The sequence below is a fragment of the Lepisma saccharinum genome, chromosome 5 (genome assembly GCF_977018435.1).
Source record: "Lepisma saccharinum chromosome 5, izLepSacc3.1, whole genome shotgun sequence".
Taxonomy (NCBI): domain Eukaryota; kingdom Metazoa; phylum Arthropoda; class Insecta; order Zygentoma; family Lepismatidae; genus Lepisma; species Lepisma saccharinum.
The window spans coordinates 86964876-86988982 of record NC_139233.1 but is presented as its reverse complement, the minus strand read 5'-3'; the positions used below and the strand labels follow the sequence as shown (position 1 = coordinate 86988982).

Below are 24107 nucleotides of genomic sequence, written 5' to 3'. Positions count from 1 at the left end.
CACAGTTGTATAACTTATAAACAGTATTAAGGTTGAACTGAGGCTAAGCATTAATAGCAGGACCATAATAATTTTTTTTGACACAACTGTTCATCATCTCAATACTGTCACATATCACAAATACGTATTATCTCAACTTTATAATTAATTTCTATTTGACGTTGCAGTCGTGAGTATATCATCGGATACTAAAGAACTCAGTCACAGTGGCAATGCTAAAAGTTTGACCAGGGGGCACGTCCATTCAGAAAAAAATCCCCTTCTCTCGCGCCTCTCGTAAATTATCTAGAATCATCAATTTCAATATGTATGAAAGTTGCAAATGGTATCAATACTCTGAAACTGAACAGTCCAAGGGAAAAAGAGGATGGCCAATTTTAATATTGCTTAGAAAAATCAGTTTTCTCCAGTGTGGAAATTCAACTTCTTACATTGAGAGATACCACACATTCATAGAAGGTTAAAGGCAGGGTTGTTAAATGTCCAGGAATGTTACATATATTCAATTCCGGTCCAGGAGAGAAAATCAGCAACCGTAACTTGGTTTCTAGATCGGCCCAGGAACCTTCTTCCGGATCAATTTAAATACGGTCCAGGAACCTTTTCTCTAAATGAAACAATATGCAACTTGTACTGAATTTAAATGTTTCCGGTTCCGGTCCGGCATCGGAACCCAATAGAACCCATTGAAATTTATTGGTTCTTGGACCTTTAACGACCCTGGTTAAAAGTTTGTTTGAGTTTTTAATATCGACACACTCTATAAGAATATCCCGAACACTTAAAACAACGCTAATACACGATATACTGGGTGGGTACAGCCCTTGAAACAAATGACCATGTGTGAGACAGTTTTGTCCGGTGCGGAACCGAGTTAAAATGACATACGTGTTTTCGACAGTTGGGACGGTACGAGGAATGCCGTGAACCAAGGGTTAGCTTCATAGCTCCCAACCTTTCTCCGTGACCTCATTTTTTTCTTCCTTCCAAGTGTGAAGAAAGGAATAACGAAATACATTCTGCGGGTCCCTCGCTGACAGAAGGTGGACCAGGACATCGCCGTCTGCATCAGCAGAGTTTGCAGCAGCTTCATTCGCATTGATATCCACGTGACTATGGACGCAGCAGAAGCGCACTTCAGCACTGCCAGATGAACACACAAGTCTTCAAAAAAATTGTTATACTATGGGAAGAGAGTGATTTCAGACTCTGGAGCACACTAAGTGAATCATTACAAATGCAGACACTCTGTAAGTGCAAAATCTGCAAAGCTCAGTGCCTTTAAGACTGCATAGAGTTGTGACGTGTAGATGGAACAGGTAGGATGTTAAAAGAGAATGCAAGTTTCGGGGTCGAGAACAAAGGCGCAGTCAACTGATTTGACAGATTTGGACCCATCTTAATTGAAATGGTAAAACGGGGTTACTGTGGCCGAAGCTATAGAAATCTTTGCCGGTATTTGTCCATTAGCGTTCCTGCCTTTGAGAAGGCAGTTAGATACAGGTCAATGTAAGTTGCAGGAAATTCCTAAGTGGGGAGAGATGGAATAAGTGCAGATAAGCTAGGCAGATCGCTATCTAAACCAAATGCTGAAAGTATCTCGTCGGCATGAACACCGAATAGTAGTGTGGCACGAGGATGTAGGTGGTACATAAGCAGCGTTCTTTCGTCAAAGACAGTATGGTATGGTGGATGATGAGGCATTGAGAGAGGTAGGAGTTAAGAATAAGTATTTGTCTTCATAAAGAAAACGACGGCTTCGATGCTTCCACAAACAATCTGAAGACAGGAAAAAATCACCTGAACATAGACGAATACCAGCATGATGAACGGTGTCGACAATGCTAAACTGATAAGGACGAGCAGACGAATAGACAGCACATCGTTAATAGAACAGTACAGGAGAAAGAGTGCCGTTCCATGAGCTCCCAAATATGTACAACGCATAGAACTCTGACAGAAGAAAAAGGTGAGATTGCCAGGTTACTTGTAATATCTACACATGACCTTCGCTTATACATATAAGCACTTGACCTTCCTGGAAAATAAGTTGTGTAAAATTTATTGCCGTTCTTTGTGTTCTTCTACGTGGAAAGTAAAAAAATATATTATTCCCTTTTCAAATAATTCAAAATAAAGCATTACTTCCCCTGGAAAAAGTGTTTGTTTCTCTGGGAAAGAGGTTCGTTTGCTCCACCTTGAAAAAGTCTGAGTATACCCATGTGTCTTTGAACTGCTTGTTGTATAATACTGTTGTGAAAATTCCCTAATTAACACTTGTTTTTCAAACTAATCTCTTAAATTACAGTGTTCAACAATGCGATGAAGGATTCATGGTCTATATTACCTGTTGTTTTGACTTTCAACAACTTGTCATTGCAGACAGTAGACGATTTGTCATCAGATAATTACTGTCCTTTGTGAACCTTACTTCGCCTATCAGTGTAGGAAAGAAAATCACGTGATTCAAGATGCATGAATCATATTTGTCGTTATCTTATTCAAGGTTACAGAGCACACGACGATTACTACAAACCATATGCTTTGGTCAATTCAAGTGTTACCTCAGTGCCGGATCTATAAATCTTGGGCCCCCTCGCAAAAAAATTAGCAAAGGCCCTATCTGCCTACCCACCTTCACATGTGTGTGTGTTTTGTGTGTGTGTGCGCGCGTGTGTAATTCTTGATCTCATGTTGACAAAGTCGCATACAAGGGCCTACAGGGTGATTCAAAAGTCCCTTAACACCCCTATGAAAAGTAATGCATTTAGGCTGGGTACAATTGGTCATGATAGAAACAGGTTAGACTATTTTGCAATGGGACTGGCTCATTGAAGAGCATGAAGACTACAGTATCCCCATGCTCTTTCTTATATTCTCGCACATATTCATTCATAATATGCCGTGCGTTTTCCTTAATTCATTGTCGGATTAAAAAAGGAAATAGTGAAATAGTAAACGCACAAGCACAAGAAAGACACTCCAACTGAGTGGTAGTCCCACATTATTGAATTGATTGATCAATTGAATTGTTGTTTTAAGTCAACATTATGTACAGAAAGGCTAATCGGGACTGAACTTACAGTTTAAAATATGATCCGAACCACTGTGCCACTTGCCTCCACCGGGTATCGAACCGTCGACCCCTTGATTACAAGGCGACGGCGTTACCACTACTCCATCAGAGAGGCCTCCATATTATTGATTTTGCCCATTTCAGAGCTGAATCCTACGTAATTTCCGACCTGTTGTGTGTGAAGTTTCTGTGTGTAAAAGTTATGTAACATGTTGAAAGTTATGCATTGGACCCCTTATAGGTTGGGGCCAAACGAAAACTGGAGGGGCCCTGGCACCCTGCCCCTCCCCCCAAGGTTTCAGCGCCCGTGGTGATGTGATATATATATGACAATGTTTTTTCACACATGGAAAATGATGCATTTGTTACAATCATGCAGTCGTAACTTTTTCCTGATTAAAGATAGGTTGAAGAAACCTTCACCACTGCATTTCTCGTGAAATTCTAGCCTGATTTGATTCTAGTCTGACTACCACGCGGGAGACCCGGGATGGGTGATCGATCTAAGGTCGGAATTCTTCCGGCTTTGTCCTCGCATAAATCGGCTCCATTGCCCAACCAGCCTCAAATAAGGCGGCCGGAGAGTAGTGCTGATCACATCACCTCCAAGATGTCAGGTATCGCAAATATGTGGGGCCCTACCCCCCTTACCCTAAATGTGCCTTCATGGCACGGTGCTATATGCACAGGGGACTTTAAATTAACCTTTGCCTGTATATATTGTATTCGTTTCTGTACCCTTGAATAACTACATTTATTTTTTACCAACCCTCTACTATGTCGATGGCTGAGGGCCGCCTAAAAGCTTATTTGTCTCCCCCCCCCCTCACTGCGGGGTTTTGCGACTTGTAGATCCGGCACTGTGTTACCTGTTTGTAGTTTGGGAGTAAAGTATTTGGGGTGTCGTAGAAGAACAATCGTGCAGGGGTCATCAACACGTTGGTTTGTTGGGTCCTCGTTTCTACTTCACGAGCTCTCAGATATACTTGTGTTTGTATTTCCTTTATCTTTAGTTACTTTTCTGTCACTTTTTGACTAATCGCCAACATAGTACGAGTGGTGGTGACGAGGTGAAGATGGATAGAAAGATTATATTCAGTAGCAGAAACACTATATTTGCCCCCCCCCCCCCCGCAGATCTAAATTAGGTATCCTATATAAATCAGAACGTTGACGCTGCGTAATCAAGGGGTCCAGGGTCCGATTCCCGGTGGAGGCACATAGTGGTTAGGATCCCACTTTAAACTGTAGGTCCAGTCCGAATTAGCCTTACTGGGCATAAAGTGGACTTCAAGCACCAAATCAATCAATCAATCAATATATAAATCAAGACTTTTACATTTAGTTTCCAGTTAAAAACCAATCTTTCTTTCCTGCGAAGTCACAATATTGAAATTTATTATATCAAAGTTAAGTGGTTTCTAATAAACCAAGACTCATGTGTAATTTTTCATATTTAATTATAATGTGTATTCAAAGGTATATTTCAGAATTATGTGCATGTTTTTCCCTACTGATTGTAAATTTTCTCCTATTAAGAGCATATTTCTGCCTATTAAGCGTATATCATCGCCTTTAAATGCATGGTTTTGCCTGTTGAGTACATATTGCATATTAATGCATATTTTCAGTAAGGTCAAAGCGATTTAAAGGTAACTCGAGTTTCAGTCTGATTTTTTGTTATAAGTCCACTTTATACACAAATACGCTGATCGCGACTGGACCTACAGTTTAAAGTGGTATGAGAACCAATATGTGCCTCCACTGGTTATTGAATCCGGGATCCCCTTGATTACAAGGCAACGACGTTACCACCACGCCATCGGGGAGGCATTCAAGGGACCTCGATCCCGACAGGCTCCCCCTTAAATACCTTACTGGAAGGTTAGGGGTGAGGTTGTCAGAAGAAGTAGAAAAATACAACAAACTGCCTTTCAAGATAAGGAGACCATAAATAGTGCTTCTTGGAAGGGTAAAATAAAGTATAGAGATATGGTGCATGGTACTACCTAGTTCTACCAACTGCGTTCTTTTTTGTTTTAGGAAAATTATTGCAAAGATTTGGGGTTATGGCCCTGCTCCTTAACACACGGATAATGGTTATCATACCTGTGCTTGTGAGAAGTCCAGTGCCAAGCCATTTGTGGAAACACACGTATAGATCTGGCTTATCAATGTACTTTGTGCTGCCAAGTATTTCCTGAAACAAGATAACAACATTTCCTTATTGCAGACTCTTTTTCTTTTGAAACAGTAGATTAAAATTATTTATACTTTTATTTTAAGAATAAACTACGCTCTCTACCATACGCGTTGTTATATTTATATTTATTGAGTAGTATGTAGTCTTAACATACGTACTTGCATCTTTCTGATTTTTTTGGGAATACTTTTCCCTGAACACGACCATTTATTTCGTTGTCAAGGTATTATACGTATATTTAGTTAGGGCACCTTAGAATAATTTTAATTAGCTATTCAGAGTGGTGTCGGCGCCAGGTGGGGGAAAGGCGGGCTATGGGCTTTGGCTCATTGTGATATAGCTTCGATTCACTACAAATTGCAAGGTGAAGAATTTCCAGAAATATTTCTGTAGTAGAACAACGAGTGAAATGGTGAACATTTTACTCTGTTGGAATTTATAGAGCTGTCCTGTAATCGCTCTATGAGCGTCCCAAAATGGCAGAGGTGGGGTACGGCTGGTGGACTACTATGTGGTCCTCCCAGCTGGATCCGAGGGATCCGATGACCAACGACAGGTGCGGTCCTCCATTCATATTGGGGGTTAGGTGTAGAGCTGACAACTCTGCACTGTATAAAGACATGTCAAGAATCAGCAATATGAGACCATGGATGTTCCTAAGGTAAAATATTAAGGACGTAAAATAGTCTCCCATTCGGATCTCCGGGCGGGGACTACTTTGGGAGGTCCCTGGACTAAGGATAAGATCTACATTAGGAATAAGGATATTAAATTAGGCACCTAAAATGTTATGAGCCTTTACCGGCCTGGGGCATTTCAGTGTACAGTTAATGAGATAGTTAAGTATAAATTAGATGTAGTAGCTGTCCAGGAAGTTAGGTGGCCAGGAGAACGGAATTGTAAAACTAAAAATTATACTTTTTTCTATGGTGGAACTGAAAATCATAATTTTCTAACAGGCTTCTTCATAAACAATAGAATTAACTCGGCCCTTAAAACAGTAGAATTTATTAATGATAGGATATCATATGCAGTTTTACAAAGTAGGTGGTGCAAAATTATTTTAATTGACATTCATGCACCAACGGAAGATGAAGATGACAATACTAATGACGATTCTTATGCAGAGTTAGAACAGATCTTTGATAAATTATCCCAGTATATGAAAATTCTGTTAGGTGACTGTAATGCACAGATTGGCAAAGAAGAGGCATTTAAACCTACTACTGGTAAAGAAAGTCTTCATGAATTAAGTAATGATAATGGTATCAGATTGATTACTTTTGCAACCTCAAAGAATTTAATTGTGAAAAGTACCACTTTTAAACATAAAGATATCCATAAATATACCTGGTCTTCTCCAGATGGTAAAACTCATAATCAGATAGATCATATTCTCATTGATAAGAGAAGGCATACTAGTATAATTGACGTTCGTACACATAGAGAGGCTAACTGTGCCAGTAGCCATTATTTAGTAATTGCTAAATTAAGAAAAAGACTCTGACTGATAAATCATAAGCAACAAAATCTAAAAGTTCTAAAATTTAATACAGGAAAATTTGCTGATGATAGAATTAACAAAGATTACCAAAATAAACTGTCAAATAGATTTGATATTTTGCAGGATTTAAATGATGCAGAAAATATAAGTGAAACATACGTAAATAAGAATTGCGAGCACATACGTAATGCAATAGAATCAGCAGGTAAAGAAAGTATAGGAGACCATAAACCAAGAAAAAGTATATTGAATGCCATAACCTAATAGAATTAAGAAATCAGGCTAGACTTAGGTTGTTAAATGACTGATGATATAATACAAATTTAAGCAATTATAATAGAGTAAAGCGAGAAGTTAACCGTACGTTTAGAAGAAAAAAAGGCCTCCACGATGGTGCAGTGGTTGCGTCGTCGCCTTGTAATCAAGGGATCCCGGGTTCGATACCCGGTGGAGGGATATATTGGTTCGGATCCCACTTTAAACCGTAGGTCTAGTCCCGATTAGCCTTACTGTGCATAAAGTGGACTTAAAACACCAACTCAATCAATCAATCAATCAAAAGAAGTAAAAAAAATATGTTACTTGAAAAGTAAAAATAACGAAATTGAAACAAAGAGCAAAAGTAATAATATAAGAGATTTATTTGAAGGTGTAAATGAATTTAGAAAAGTATGGCAACCTAAAGCAAACGATAAAAACTGAGATTTTTTGCCTGATCCAAGCGATATTTTAAATAGTTGGAAGAACTTAATGAACTTTTAAATGTTCATGTAGGAGGTAAATCAGAAGTAAATGAAGTACACACAGAAAGAACGAACAACAAAAAGAGAAAGCGATAGGGAAAGGAAGGATGAAAGAGAGAACGAATGAGCAACAAAAAAGAAAGAGATAAGGAAACCAAGGACGAAAAAGAGAGAGAATGAGCAACGAATAGGAAAAGAGATAAGAAACAAAGGATAAAAGAGAGAAGTAATGAGCTACAAAAAGAGAAAGAGATACAGAAATGAAGGATGAAAGAGAGAAAGAGACAGAGAGAGAGAGAGAGAGAGAGAGAGAGCTTGAGCTAGTAAGAAAGGAAAGATTAAATATTAAGCTTATCACCCACTACTGCCCTGCAAACTGCGACGCTCTAAATACCCGTAAGGAATAATCCATGCGTCTTTCGGAGAAAAATCTTATAGAGAGCTTGCAGTTCCGAACAGCCCTGTTTTGGGATGTTGCAACATTTCTCTTCTGTTTATCTCTACAGGGGATGCGGGAAATACAAGAAGACGCTCGAAAAGACCCGAAAGGAAATTCTGAGGTGGCGTTGACGGAAAGAACTTTTTGTCTAGAAACCCTTAGATTTCTGGCATGGCAATTCGGCAAACCGTTTCCTAGTGTCTCGGTGCAGGTGATATTCCAACCACTCCCCATATTGAAATTTTGAGTTTTCCTATAGAGTAGTTTGACAAATAGTTCCTCCATAGATGTTTTTCGTACGGTATTTAACTGCTGCGCTCTACAATTATTCACTACCATATTCGAAAATATTGCAGAACATAATCTTAAATAATACATTTTCGATACTTGTGTACATGACATGCATAAAATGAATGACGTGCAATATCAAAAATACAGCAATGTTGTTCGTACAGATGAAAGTGTGAGAAGTAAACGAAAGCAAAAATTACAATAACTTTTAGTACATTAGGTATTCTCCCTACATTTGGTTATAACTAGGGAACAGATCTTTAGGTAAATAAATGTTTTTTCTGCGATAAGATAGAGACCCTCGTTTTTGCCATAATTCTGATCATAGCCTTATATGTAAACACAGCAAATTTTATTTTACATAAAAACACATATTCCCCAGTTTTCCGTATGTAAATACATATTTTGCGAATTTTCATTTTAAATACATAAAATCGCTCCTTGACTTCAGCTACCTCGAAATCCTCGAAGGAAAAATGTTTATTCTCCGCACCTCTTTCCTATCGAGAGTGTTAGGTTTGTTTTGTCTTTGAACACGCTCGCTGGCAGACTTCTGGCGCCTCGCCGACGATCCTATTGGGGGAAAAAAAATACCCCCAGTGGATCTAACGCACAAGTGCTAATGTCTAAATGTACAGAAAGTTTTGGGAAAGACCAAGGTTTTCAAACTTTGTGCCAAATTTCACGTGTTTCGTAAGGTGAAGAAAAGGAAGAAGAAGCTTTGGAAAACTTCAGCGTTAGTGGCATTTCGTGCTTCAAATATGCAAGAATTGTTTCTTGTGACGTGGAGCGATCTTTCTCACAATATAAGATGCTTTTTATAGATAATCGTCACAGATTTACAATGGAGAAATTGGAAGAAAAAACTATGGTGATCCACTGCAACTTTTCTAAAAAAATAGCTCACTAAAAGGTAAGCATTTAGAAACTCATTTCAGGTGTTAAAAATGCATGTAATATTTTGTTTTTGTTACCAAATTTTTTTTTTATTTTTGTCACATATTTTCCTGTTTTTATCACATATTTTCAACATTTATGACACATAAAAAAAAAATATTTCTGAGTTTTTTAGCACATAAAGTCCCGTTCCCTATAACACACATGGTGATTTATTTACAACCGTTTGTTCCCCCATTTAACGAAAAAACATACATTTTGGCACAAACATGCTACTTTGATGTCACATTTCTGTTCGCACAGTTGCAATGAAAATTGAAAAACAAACATACAAATGTTATAAAATGAGACAGTTTATTAGACAGATGCATAACCCTTGACCCTAGTAACCGCTTAGCACTTCCTGTGCATAGAAGCGACCTTGCAGATCTGTGGGCTGATTCCCTCCCACTCTAAAGCGACGGCCCCCTTCAGATCTTCTTTTGACTTGCACTCATGTTTATGGACACGTTTCTGAACTTTGAACTAGTGTTTGCAACTGCTTTGGTACATTCAAAATCAACCAATCCCTGTTGAGTTGAGCAGTAGCTATGATTGCTGTCGTTATCCTGCTGGAATGTGAACACACGTGGCAACCCCATTTTGCTGGACCCTTTTATTTCACGTTATTCTTCAGGACATTATTACAGACATGTTTGTCCATGATTCCACCAATGACTTGCATTTTCCCAATTTCTTTAGTCGACATACAGGCCCAGATCATATTGAATCCTCCACCATGTTTGACCATAGGCGTTGTATTGGTAGCATTGCCCTGCGTAATTGCCTTCCTCCACACTCTGGTCACACCATCTGATCCGTGCAGGTTTATTTTGGTTTAATGGGACACGTTGTCCCAAAACTCCTGATCCTTATGTAAATGCTCTTTAACAAATCCGACTCTGTCGATAGGTTTGCCCTGTACGAACAACATTGTGAGTAACTGTATAGATATGACACAAGTTGTAAATTTACAAAATGATAAATAGAAGTAAGACAAGATCAAGTCGCCTGGACTTCCCTGCAAGCATTTTAATCATAATTCAAAGCTCATGGCTCTTATTTTCTGTTGCATCACTTCTTAAGCTATTACACAATGCAGAATATCTCGGTGAATATTCGATATTTCAATTTGCCAAGGTATTTTTCGTCTTTAAATAAAAAAAAAAATAGATAACACGGTTCACATTTACTGAAAAATACAGTACACTTGTAGCCTACCTTTGATAGGAGAGGAAATTTCCTGTTGACTGTCAGTTACCAAATTCACATAGTTTTTTTGATCCCACCTAAAACTGTAGGTTCAGTCTCGGTTAACTTTTCTGTGCATAACGTGTACTAAAACAACCTCCGAGGCTTATAAAAGAAAAGTGAATACTAGCAAAGAGCAGAATTTTTGCATTAAGGGGTCTCCATGATGACGTAGTGGCAACGTCATCGCCTTGTAATCAAAGGGTCCCGGGTTTGATACCCGGTGAAGGTACACATGCCAAAATGTTTCCGATCCCACTTTAAACTGTAGGTCCAGTCCCGATTAGCCTTTCTGTGCAATAAAATGAACTTAAAACAACAATTCAAATCATATTTTGCATTAAACGCGCAGAACATGCAATTCCAACATTATCCCCGACGTGTTGTCAGAATACCAGGTTACAAAGCTTCTTATCGCCGTGAAAATCAAAACCCTACGTCCTATGTCAAAGTGTGATTTTTAATGTAAATATGGTCAATTTTCTTTCTGAAACAAAGTGCGTTCTAAGTTAACCTTTCACTTTCTTAATGGATATTTGGACGAAACAGTATAATGTTTCTCTATTAGGAATTTAAATTCTAACATCATTTCTTAAATGCTACCTTGTTATCCGGTATTGTGTTAAATAAAATCATAAACAGGGCTGTGGAATGTTAGCAATTGTTGAGGAAGAAACACTGAGGTGTCGATATTTTAAAAAATAAAACAAGTAAAATATCTCATAGGGAAAGTGTTACATGAATAAAGAATTGATGAAAATAAAAGCAAGCCTTCAGAACTCGCGTTCCACATTTAGACGTAGGTAGGGGGCTCTTTGTTCTGATTTCCCACTAAGTAAAGAAAATTATGGTTTTACTATTCGAAACACGTTCAGAGAGCAGATGTTTAGAAATATTTGTTTCGATATATATACCATGTATCAGGCCCGTACCCAGGGGAGGGACCATGGGGCCCATGCACACCCCTCGAAGCCTGAAATATTTAAATGTGAACGAATAAAACATTAAGAAAATAACATCGTCGATTTTTCAAATTTGTAGAAATTTCAATTTTGTTCTTGCATAAATGAATGTATCTCTTGTGTAGAAGTATCCAGTCTGCAATATTGGGCAGTTTTAATTTTATAACCATTGATGCAAAGCTACAAGACGCCCGATTCATCGATTTAGTCAGAACAGTCCATTACTTTTATTCCCTGTCCAGACTTTTTTCGAACTGCAGCCTTGATGCGAAAATGTCTCTTTAATAATTTTGTTTGTTAACTCACATTTAGACATGTTCTTTATTGTAATAATAATTGCTAGTACGCAACATTTAATTTATAAATATATTATTTTATAAACATAGACTTTTCAATGGCGCTCGCATAAGAAAATTCAAGGAAATTTGAAACATTGTAAATATGCGGAACACAGAATTATTTGAACTATTTTGTAATCTCTCTCTCTCTCTCTCTCTCGCTATATATATATATATATATATACACACACACATATATACATATGTATATATATACCGCGTGAGGCACCTAAAAGTACCACCTGAAATAGCGAAGAAACCAGAAACAGTAGCGATGTGAGGTTTGCGGGAAACAATAATATCAAATGGGGCTCGTAAATCGGAGGTATGGGGTGGGTCGAAAAATATCGACAAATGGGGCATCTGGAGCAAAGTCATATTTTTTTAAATGGAACGATATACAATAACATGCATAATATAAAAGAGCACACGCAGAGAAACACAACGCCGTTGGTCTCATGCATCTACTGCACATAGGAACGAAGATATGGCCATGTGAAAATATGTAAACAAACTAACAAGTGGCCCACTTGACCGTCAGTACCACGGCATGTAAGACTTCTCAGGTGCCTGACAGAACTGCCTTTACGAAGAGCAAGTTTTGATAGCAGGTCCACGAGATCGTGTTAGTTCATAGCAAGCAGTCGTAGTGGTAAGAGCGAAGATTATGGTGTTCACAAACATAGAAAAAGCGGACATGATCCTGATTTATGGGGAATGACGAAAGAATGCCTCAGAAGCCTACCGTGTGTACGCAGAGAGATATCCGGACAGACGACAGCCATCTCGACGTCTGTTTGGTAAGTTATTTATTAAATTAAGAGACACCGGAAGTGTAACACCACGAGCACGTGTGCGGAACAAGCCAACTACAGGTGAGGCAGGTGCAACAAATGTTCTCGCCGCTGTTGCTGTGAATCCGCACGTTAGCTCCCGTGAAATTGCCAGGGATGCTGGGATGAGTCAGCGAAGTGTATTGCGCATTCTGCACACACACAAGTTTCACCCACATCATATCTCCCTCCATCAGGAACTTCACGGGAATGATTTTGTGGACCGTGTTCGGTTTTGCACATGGATGTTACGACACGACACACCCGATTTGTCACGTATCCTCTTCACTGATGAGGCAACTTTTACCAATCATGGAAATGTCAACCTAAGGAACATGCACTATTGGTCGGTGACAAATCCACATTGGCTTCGCCAAGTGGAACGCCAGCGCCCATGGAGTGTGAACGTGTGGTGTGGTATAATGGGTGAACATCTCATTGGCCCTTTTTTTATACAAGGGACACTGAATGCTGACCGATACATACAGTTTTTACAACATGAACTGCCTGTACTATTGGAGGACATACCACTTCAGACAAGGAGGGAAATGTGGTACCAACATGACGGGTGCCCAGCTCACAGTGCAAGACGCGCTACAGCATGTGTGGAAAATACATTTCCAAATCGTTGGATTGGAAGTGGAGGGCCTGTCAAATGGCCGGCTCGTTCCCCAGATTTGCCACCGTTAGACTTTTCCTGTGGGGAATGCTGAAGGACATTGTCTGCCGGGATGTGCCAACAACTCCAGAGGATATGCAACACCGCATTACTGCGGCCTGTAGGGACATTCCCTACGAGATGCTACATTCTGTGCAACGATCTTTGCGTGGGCGCCTCGTTGCCTGTATCGCAGCTGACGGCCACCACTTTGAACACACACTTTGACAGGTTTTCGCTTCTTACGCAGTGGTTCTTCGACATACTGTCATGGTCATTTTCATTATGCTGTAACACTGTCAAATACATGGTGCTGACGATGTCTACTGTATTTTTTCTTCCTTTAACACGTTCTGTCTTCATCTTGTCCAATGGCTTCCGACATCTCATACTTGTACATGCCGTGGTACTGACGGTCAAGTGGGCCACTTGTTAGTTTGTTTACATATTTTCACATGACCATATCTTCGTTCCTATGTGCAGTAGATGCATGAGACCAACGGCGTTGTGTTTCTCTGCGTGTGCTCTTTTATATTATGCATGTTATTGTATATCGTTCCATTTAAAAAAATATGACTTTGCTCCAGATGCCCCATTTGTCGATATTTTTCGACCCAACCCATACCTCCGATTTACGAGCCCCATTTGATATTATTGTTTCCCGCAAACCTCACATCGCTACTGTTTCTGGTTTCTTCGCTATTTCAGGTGGTACTTTTAGGTGCCTCACGCGGTATAGGCCTCTATGTATATATGTATGTATGTATACACGGGCCTGGCCCCTCCCTCAATAAAATCCTGGGCACGGGCCTGCTAGGTATAGGTGACTACTTTTCCTTTCCAGAACAAATGTTTATGTCCCGGAACATACGTGGCACATAAACTTTGTCTTTCTCAAAGCCCCAAATGCAGAAGTCTAGGGGTGTAAGGGCTTGTGATCTGTGAAAGTTGCCATTTTTTAAACCTTACACCAGCGGCACAATGATCTTGTTTACAAAAGTCTTGGCCATAAAAACAAAACTTGAAGATGTTCTCACTGTTATACAACAAACCTCATTCTTATGTTTCAGATAATTTTGTTTAACAAGGAACCTGATAAACTGTTTACTCTACAGGGTGTCCCAAAAGTCCCTTAACAGCCACCCTAGAGACGTGTAGTGCAGAGATTGACATGATTTGAGTATATAGTAATACTGTAGGGGTAGGGGGAACATGATTGCTGTGGGTGACCATGGCGGCGGCCATCTTGGTATCCGCCATATTGGATGGAGGTCAATTTTTTAAATGGGAAGGTATATGTGTGGCACATAATTTTAGGCTAGAATTGCACCAGAAACAAGAATATGAAGTCAGTTTTCAGATATCTTTAATCTGTGAAAAGTTATTGCGCTACAAAATGTGCTCAATCTGCTCGCCATGCTCCCGTAAACACATCCGTAAGCAAGTCTCTCATGCACGCGAACATTCAAAAGAGTATCGGGAGTGACAGCGGCACAGGCCTCAGTGATTCGTTGACGAAGGTGACGCATATCATGTATTGGAACTGCATAAACCATGGCCTTAAGATGGCCCCACAAGTAAAAATCAAGAGGAGTAAGGTCTGGAGACCTGGCTGGCCACTCTCTTGGTCCTCGTCTGCCAATCCACCTACCAGGAAATTGGACATCAAGGTACTGCCGAACAATGTTCCCATAATGAGGTAGTACACCATCATGTTGAAAAAATTCTGGGAAAGACCCATCCGGCATACACACTGAAGGTAAGAAAAGATCGCGTAGCAACTGCAGGTACGTCTCTGCATTCAATGTCCCCTCAATGAAAAATGGACCTATGATTTGGGTATTCCAAATTCCACACCACACCATAACTTTTGCTGGCCCAACCACGTTACCCAGGTTTACCCAGTGCGGGTTCTCAGAGGACCAATACCGCAAGTTTTGACGGTTGACCTCACCATTGGTATAAAAAAATGTCTCATCGCTATGCAGAATGTTTCGCCAGAAGTCAGGGTCACGTTCAATTTGCACGACACACCACTCACAAAATTCCACCCTCCTATGAAGATCATCTTCATTGAGATGTTCTTGCGTTTGCATCTTGTAGGGATGCCACTTGTGTTCTGGCATAATCATGCTAATCGAACTCTTGCTAACACCACATTGGGCGGATAGTCGTCGAATACTTTTTTTGGGTGAATACTTTTTTCACGAATTATGCCAGAAATGCCGTTGTTGTTTCTTCATCCGTGGCTGTTTTTGGCCTTCCCGATCGACGTCTATCGTGCACTGCACCCGTTTCTTTAATCCGCTTCATCACATTGGCCACACTAACATGCGACACTGGAGGCCTAAGCGGATGTCTTTGATTGAAGTCATTGGCAATGTCCCGTGAACTCCTTTCGGCGGAAATGAGGATAATCTCAATTCGTTCCTCATTGGATAACATCATGTTCTTTGTCACTTACACTTGCAACAAAAGAGATATTATATCAGTTATCACAATTTCCATACTTTATCATACGTCATCATTTATTCAACATTGCATCAATAACTTTTCACAGATTAAAGATATCTGAAAACTGGCTTCATATTCTTGTTTCTGGTGCAATTCTAGCCTAAAATTATGTGCCACACATATACCTTCCCATTTAAAAAAATTGACCTCCATCCAATATGGCGGATACCAAGATGGCCGCCGCCATGGTCACCCACAGCAATCATGTTCCCCCTACCCCTACAGTATTACTATATACTCAAATCATGTCAATATCTGCACTACACGTCTCTAGGACGGCTGTTAAGGGACTTTTGGGACACTCTGTATTATGATACACGCTGTAGTTTAGAAGAAGTTAGATGTAGAATTGATGTTCGATTCAAAGAGGTTCCAAAGGGCTATGCTACAAATAATTGGATGTGTAACCTTCCCTTCCCTCAAGAAAGAGTACTGATTCCTCTACTATAAACATGTATTATATCAGGTATATTTACAATAAAATTATGATCTGAATTTAAAATTTCAGCATTATCATGAATCCTGTAAATATTTAAGACACAAGTTGTACAATTATTTCTAGTTATAATAACAATGGGTAAAGAAATCTATTAGTGGGAAATTCCTCCAAATTTCCACTTTCAATTCGAATAAACTCAGAAAACCTGGATCAAGAAGGTGTTTATGGTCCCGATCAATCCTCACCTGAGTACGCCACTCATGGAACTGTATTAGTTTGGAATTTAGTCATTTGTGGAATGTACTTACAAAGAATAGTGTATACAGGGTGATTCAAAATGGACAGTACAACTTTGAAACCATATAGTAGGGCCTCCCCGATGGCGCAGTGGTAGCGTCGTCGCCTTGTAATCAAGGTGTCCCGGGTTCGATTCCCGGTGGAGGCACATAGTGGTTCGGATCCCACTTAAAACTGTAGGTCCAGTCCCGATTAGCCTTCCTGTGCATAAAGTGGACTTAAAACACCAATTCAATCAATCAATGAAACCATATAGAAATTTATTCAGGTAAGTCACAGAGTCGGTTGAGGTTCCATTTCAAAGCAAAACACATCACGTTTTTCATACAACATTCATGTTGGGTCGATGTGGCTACCATTTGTAATATGGCCTTACATCCCACAGGCCCGGATTTCCCAATAGGCCTCATAGGGCCGGACCTAGAGCGGCACTTTGGTAGGGTCGGCACGATTGTTTGTTTTAAATTTATAAGGAATACCTAATTCTCGGATTGTCTCTATTTTTTTCTCCGGACACACCAATGGAACTACTTAATGTAGTTGTATTGTACATATAAGTTAACGAATAATATTTCTTAAGAGAGAAAGGCTAGCAGGGCTAGGAACTAGTTTACTAATTTGTTGTTTTAATTACCGACGTTGTTGTTTCGAATGTAGAGTATTGTGCTGAGCCGGGTCGGCGATTGCGGCAAGAACGTGGAGCCTGCCGCTTGCTTTTGAAAGACAACACCGGTTCGGCTGCGTTCCAGGAACGCCGTTCCTTGTTACTGCCGGCATTAGCCGCATATCAAAAGCACGTGATTCGCGTTGAATTGTTGAGAATTAAACTGTCGGCGCAAGCATTATTGAAGGGGTTTCGCATTGTACTCTTCTACTGTTAGTTGCCCGAGAATATTCTTCAAGAAGTAGGTGGTGTGTCGCGTCTAGCATGTGTCAGTGTAAGACGTGTGTTTGTTGGGGTAAGTTTAAAACGTCATTACGCTCATTATGAGTGATTAAAGAGTAAGACTCACTTCTCTGAAAAGCAAGGTAAATGTTAAAATGTAATTTATATAATTTATGTCATATCGCTTTGTTACATTTTTTGTATGATGGTATGTACCTATCACTTAAATAAAGTAAAAATAAAAGTATTCTCTGAGAAACGAGGAAAATGTTAAAATGTAATTTATATAATTTTTGTCATCGCTTTGTTACTTTTTGTATCATTTAATTAATACTGCATGCCGTTAATAGTAAAAATAGTAATGCAGAAAATAATGATATTTTTTCATTCTTGATAAACGGTATTGGGGGCGGCAGAGCTTGTTTGGGCTAGAGGCGGCAAAGACGTACATCCGGCCCCACCTGAAGTCGATTTCATTCCAGACTTTCACCAGTAAGTCAGGCGTCACTTCTGCAGCGGCGGCGTTAATTCCAAGTCACATGTCAGGAAGATCAGCAGGTAAAGCTGGTAAAAAACTCGATCTTTAATGAAACCCCACAAGAAAAAATCTAGCGGGGGCAAATATGGGGAGCGAGGTGGCCATGAAACCAGTCTCAGCGAAGGTTTGGGGCCAAGAGTAAATTGTAGGCCTACTAGGAGGCGCCTTACGATACTCCGTACGAAACTTACGTTGCACTGCAGTTGCTGATTACATCTCGTGAAACCAAAGCACACAGAGAGCACGTTCCGCACCAATAAAAGTAGCCATTTTCAAGAACAATGCTGACAGCGCTACTGGTGGGTGAGTTCGGTACTAATGGACTACGTGAGTCAAAACTTGATGTGTTTTGCTTTGCAATGGTATCTCAACCGACTCTGTAAGTTATCTGAATAAATTTCTATATGCTTTCAAAATTGTAAAGTGTTTTTTGAATCACCCTTTATTTTATGTATTTGATTAGTTCTGTTACCTTTGTCAAGTGTTTGTTCTGGCGTAAATACGATAAATAAAAGTAGAAACATTTGGTACTTACTTCGATTACAGAAGGTTCAATAGTAAGAATTACTAGATTGGGACCAATCCAGTAAGCCAAGGTGTCCCCAAGTTGGAAATAGCCAATATACGTCTTGAATATATCTGAAAAAAAAAGAATGAAATATATGCGCTATATTTTCTAAAAGATCAGAGTTTTTGTTTTTTGAATGAAGTTGTTTATGCAAATATTTGAACTTCAAGAATTTAAAAATAATTGAATCGTTTAGAAACCGATAATGAACTCAAAAACGTTATTATCTTCCGCATAATTAAATCACACAAATCACACCGAGAAAAATGACCTCATTAGTAGCACATACCTACTCCTGTGGAATTCAAATTATCAATTTCGTGTTTGCAATGAGAAAAGACCAATTTTTTATAGGTTTCATTTCCCGAACTGACAAAATCCGTACCTAAAAATGTAAAATAATCGTGCTCTTGTTATTTAATTGCTAGTTCCTTATTCATTAACGACATGTTCGTGCCTTTCCTCTGAGTGTATTATGTTTGCATATTTTATATTTAATTTTAGATCTTGTCATTTGACTCCTCATGTAAATCTTCGCAAGATGTATAATGCATGCAGCGCCATCTGTTAAGGACTTTTGACTACAATATGAGTAAATATGTTTCTAGGTCAAGGAGTTGGTTGTCGAGTTGGTGTTTTAAGTTCACTTCATGCACAGTAAGGCAAATTGGGACTGGACACAGTTTAAAGTACGATACGAACCACTATGAGTCTCCATCGGGTATCAAACCCGGGACCCCTTTATTCCAAGGTGATGACTCTACCACTGCGCCAACGGGGAGACCCGCCAAATGAAAGAAATTTGGCTATTGGTCTTAAGGTTAAAACTGAATCTTTCAGTTTTTTATTCTATTATTGAATGTTCAAGGTAAAGTCTTGGAGCAGATGAATATCACATCTAAGTCATAACAAACAGACTCTCTTGATGCGGCTGCATATGATCTCTTACTGAACGCTCTCTTAGAAATGAATGACTTTCGGGGATAATTTGAATCGCTTGTTGAAATGATGAAAATATATGCCAAGTGGGAGAATTTCAAGTCAATTCTATGACAAAATAATAAAAAAGATATAGAAGCACTTTGACAAACTCTTGCCAACCGAGAGAGCTGGTTCAACGTACCCGTATTTTAGCCGATGATAGACACAATCTGCTCTCTACTCGACAATAGTTTTAACCCTAGAATACTACCGTACGTAAAATTTATGTATGTTTTGCGCTCAAATCCCTCCCCTACCTCCCACCTCGCACCCACTCACCCCTCCGCCTAGCAGTGCCTCGGGTTTTCTGTCAGACGCGAGGCAGTTTTGTGGTAAGGGGGGTGCAAGCATTGAACGTCTTTAGTTTGTTCGTTATGTTGGACTCTGTACGTCAATTTTACGTAGCTCTAGTAAAACAAGATAAATCTTTCGTAAATTCGATTCCGATACTTAGATTTTGAAAAACAAAAGTTTTCTCGTAAAACTTTAAAATGACATTCATTCCTTATTTACAGTATTATAAATATTATTATTGTTTGTTTTTTATTGTTTGAACTTCTTGCCTTCATTCTTAATGTACGTACAGGCTTGTCAATCAAGAAATTCTCTTAAAATATTCTATGTTTAATAAAACCATGTTTACACATTTTTAAATTCAGAATAATACCGCAATATAAGGAAAATGAACAAAATAATGTTAAAAAAGAAGAGTCATTTTGTTTGATGTAGAGGTTCTGTTGAAAATCAAGTTCTTCATGTACGTAAAATTTATGTAGCGCTAGTTACAATGTAATATGGGGACACAATAGTGTTCTAGGGTTAAAGACATGAAAGCAGTTGTAGACACATAGAAAGTGATAACCGTGTTTGTGAGAAGTTCTATAGATACTGAGCTTCGGAAAGAACCTGGAAAATGGGAAAAGACATTTCCAAAACTTTATTTCAGTCACAAATATAATCAGAAATTCTTTCAAACACAAGACAAAGGTCGTGAATTATGTGAAATACCTTGTTGATACCATTGTGATACACGACTTCCAGTTATCCTGATGTGTGCACGGCTTGTTTCATGTACAGCCACCGACAATAAAAACGGGACACCTAGATGATGAAATTCTGGCTTCCTTGCAAAATCTGTTCCCGATTCTACGGCGATCAGCCGACATCGATATAAACTTTTTAATAGGAAGTTCTGCTATCGCCGAGGAGTTAGACAACACCCATAAGCCAGTATTTCAGGATCTAGGTGCCCCGTTTTTATTGCCCTACTGTTCCTCTAACAGTAGTAAAGGCAGAGAGGTCGTTTTCTAAATTTAAAATTATAAAAAACATAAGCAGTACTATGAGGCAGGAACGTCTTAGTGGTCTGGGTCTACTTTCAACTGAAAATGTCAGAGCCAAGAAATCAAGTTTAACAAAGTAATTAATGCTTTTGCGTAAATGATAATAAATTAATCCATAATGTATGCATTATAATTAATCATTAATCTTAATTTGTTAATGAGTAGAGAATGTATTTTACAATATCTATCTTATTAGTTACTTTGTACTATTCGTCTCTCGGAATTATCAAAAACAAACACATCTTTAATGATAATAAAGACAATTATATATGCTTACACCTCACATGCTAAAATTATGATCCTTTGATATTCGTAGATTCAGCTATTATAATAGCAGTAACCGGGGGGGAAGCACTTGAGTAGTTTGCCCCGGGGGCCCCATCAGTCTCGTTACGCCCCTGGAAGGTATGTATGCATTACATAAAAGGACGGACGTGATCGAAAGGGTAACGTTTATGGGTCGGTATTGCTGCTACAACCATTTTCGTCTTCTTCTTCTTCTAAGAGAACCAAATCCAACTTGCCTAACCTAACCCCCACAGATTATTTATTACTCCAAAAAGCTATCAGCCAATGGGAATGTTTGAAACAGTTGTAGCAGCAATCACTATCTTTCAGAAAAGTAAAACAGTCCAAAAAGTTACTTATTAATTACATAAAAGTGACTACTTGATTTCATCTTATTTATTGTGTTATTTTCATTTTCGAATAACAGAGCTTCAAGAAGGGGGCAACTTAATTTCAGTTACAGTAATTTATTTGACTTATTATAAGAGCATTGCAGGAGCATGATAACTTCAAACTGAAGCTTTTCTTTTTGTTGAGGGGGCAACACTATTAAGGGGAAAAAATTTCTCCTTTCCCCTACACAATAATCCCCCAGACACCCATGTATGTTATCGGCTTCTCTTGAACAAGTTATCTCTTTGAAATGTCCAAACATGTCGTCGTTGTGACTTGATTGATTGATTTATTGTTTTAAGTCCACTTTATGCACAGTAAGGCTAATCGGGACTGGACTTACAGTTTAAAGTGGGATCCGAATCACTTGTGCCTTCACCGGGAATCGAACCCGGGACTCCTTAATTACAAGGCAACAACGCTACCAATGCGCCATCGGGGAGGCCCTATGTCGTCGTTGTGCTATAATCAGGCAAGAATGAAGTAATTCACTAGTATTCTTCGTTTCATTATCATAGATGCCTACTAAAATTGACTGGTATTCGGTGTGGTGACTAAAGGTTGCATTTGTATTTGATGTTTTCTATATTTTCAACTTCGCACCCCCTAAATTTCATTCCGCAGCCCCTCAGTGCTCCTAGTTCATTAATCCTGGCGCCGCTGCTGCTGAAATGTATTGTATATTTGTTATTTAGCGTCGAGGTCAAAAAGTGACATCACCAGACTCCCCCTCCCCGGAGGGATGTGAGTTCCGAAGAAAACTGCTCCCTGCGATTCTGCGAAGCCTCGGTGCTTTGAGTTCGGTGGCTTCGGTATTGAAAATGGGTGTGAAGACGTGACTTTTACTACCGGTTAGGAAACAATAGAATGATGTACATCTATGTAAACATTCTGGAGATTTGCGATAAAATCGGGCACTTTTTCAAGGAACAATTCAGCAGAGTGGAGAAAGTTTATAGATTGACAAATTATACCTTACATTAGCACTTACATTCAGTAAAACATCAAATAAAACCATTTCCATTTCTTGTGAAACTTTGTTGTGTTATTTCTATGGCTACTGTTAAAAAATTATTGCAAAACATGTTAATGTTTGCAAATTAGTGTCGTTACATATTGAAGCATAATTATTTTTACCTATAGCTGGCAGCGGGGAGGGTTGTTGAAGGTCCAGGAACCCATAAACCTTTTTCCCGCACACTCTAAATTCGGTCCAAGATGCCTATTGTTTCATTTCAATATGGAACTTGGCCCGTATTTAAATTGATCCGAAAAAAGTTGCTGGACCGAATTGAAATAAAGTTTCTTTACGGTCCAGAACCCATTTACGCTTGGTAATTTTTTCTCCTGGGCCGGAATTGAATGTTTTAAAAATTCCTGCGCATTTAACAACCCTGGTTCAGGAGATAGCTAATTTTCTTACAATATTTCCTTTTGTTTTTCAAGAATACAGTGTAACATTGATTTGTTGAATTTACATAGCTTTCCTAGCTTTCTCGTTCAATTGAAGAGACACCAATCAATAGTTCATTGACGAAATAGTTGAAGGGACAAACACTTTGTTAGGATTCGTACCTGAGACAAACTGTTTTGAACTAGAAACCTTACATGCTTTCAAATTCTGTATCAATAAACCAACCTTTTGTACATCCAACAAAATCCAGAGCATTTCCAAGCAATGGAAGCGAGCGGGGAGAAGGGAACTTCTTAGCCAGTTGCACCATCTTAGATCTGGAGTGCCTGTAGTAGAGGAACCAGCAAACGCCAAGCAGTGCCAGAACCAACAGGATAGTTTTCCACACGAATAACACCCCAAGCATATTCCACTCCCCCGCCATCTTACTATGACAAGTCTTCGAAAATCACTTTGAGAAAGGTTCAAGGGTACTTCTTTCACCACCCAAGTTCATTGCGAAAAAACAGATATCTTCTTCAAGGTTCCTCTTAAATATCAAGAGTAAGGAACAAACTGAAGGGCAGTGTATATCGTAAAGGTCATGAAGTTGGTTTGTTGTTATACAATCGTGTTGCAAATTATGTATCATACATGTCACTTCCTTCTCGTGGTTTCCACGAATTTGAAAGCTGATAACACACTCTGTCCGCAGAAGGTTAAGTTGTTATTTTTATTTTTTCGCCAACTGGTCACTACCGGAAAAGAAATCAAAGCCTAGCAGCGCTAATGTTATCCGTAAGTTCAGTGAACTTAGTTGCGCACAGGGTACATTTCCGGAAGTCCAACTTCGACGTCCAAAATGTTGTTTGAGTCACACAAGAGATTATCTATTTGAATTCACGACACGCGACTCCTTAACCAAAACAAGCAAACCTTTGAACCTAGCAATGACATAAACGGGTAGTGTTTTTATAATTGTAAACATATAGCCATGTCAGAAAGAATCTAAACTTAGATCACGACGCGGTGAAGTTGTATTGTCGCTTGTGGCTGTTAGATAAGACGCCATTATCTTTCTTCTCTTTCTTGTTACTTTATTCTCTTCTTGTTCAAGTTTCAGCAGAATTCCTTAGACGTTCATTGAACAACGAGTAGCTATCATGTTAGTAAGGGATATAATAGGCATGCTTGTTTGATAAAAAAAGTAAGAAAATGGCGTATTTTACAATC

At 39.1% G+C, this 24107-nt stretch overlaps 1 protein-coding gene across 1 annotated transcript in view; it reads right to left on the bottom strand.

Annotated features, from left to right (window-relative positions):
* Positions 1-23386, bottom strand: part of LOC145987926 (cytochrome P450 4c3-like) — a 49113-nt gene extending 25727 nt beyond the window's left edge. The window contains exons 1-3 of the mRNA XM_083122745.1: positions 23121-23386; positions 18444-18547; positions 5186-5276 (exon numbers count right to left, since the gene is read on the bottom strand). Coding sequence (XP_082978871.1) covers positions 5186-5276; positions 18444-18547; positions 23121-23319 — 394 coding nt within the window. The 5' untranslated portion in view covers positions 23320-23386. The remainder of the gene's footprint in view (positions 1-5185; positions 5277-18443; positions 18548-23120) is intronic.
* Positions 23387-24107: the final 721 nt, after the last annotated feature.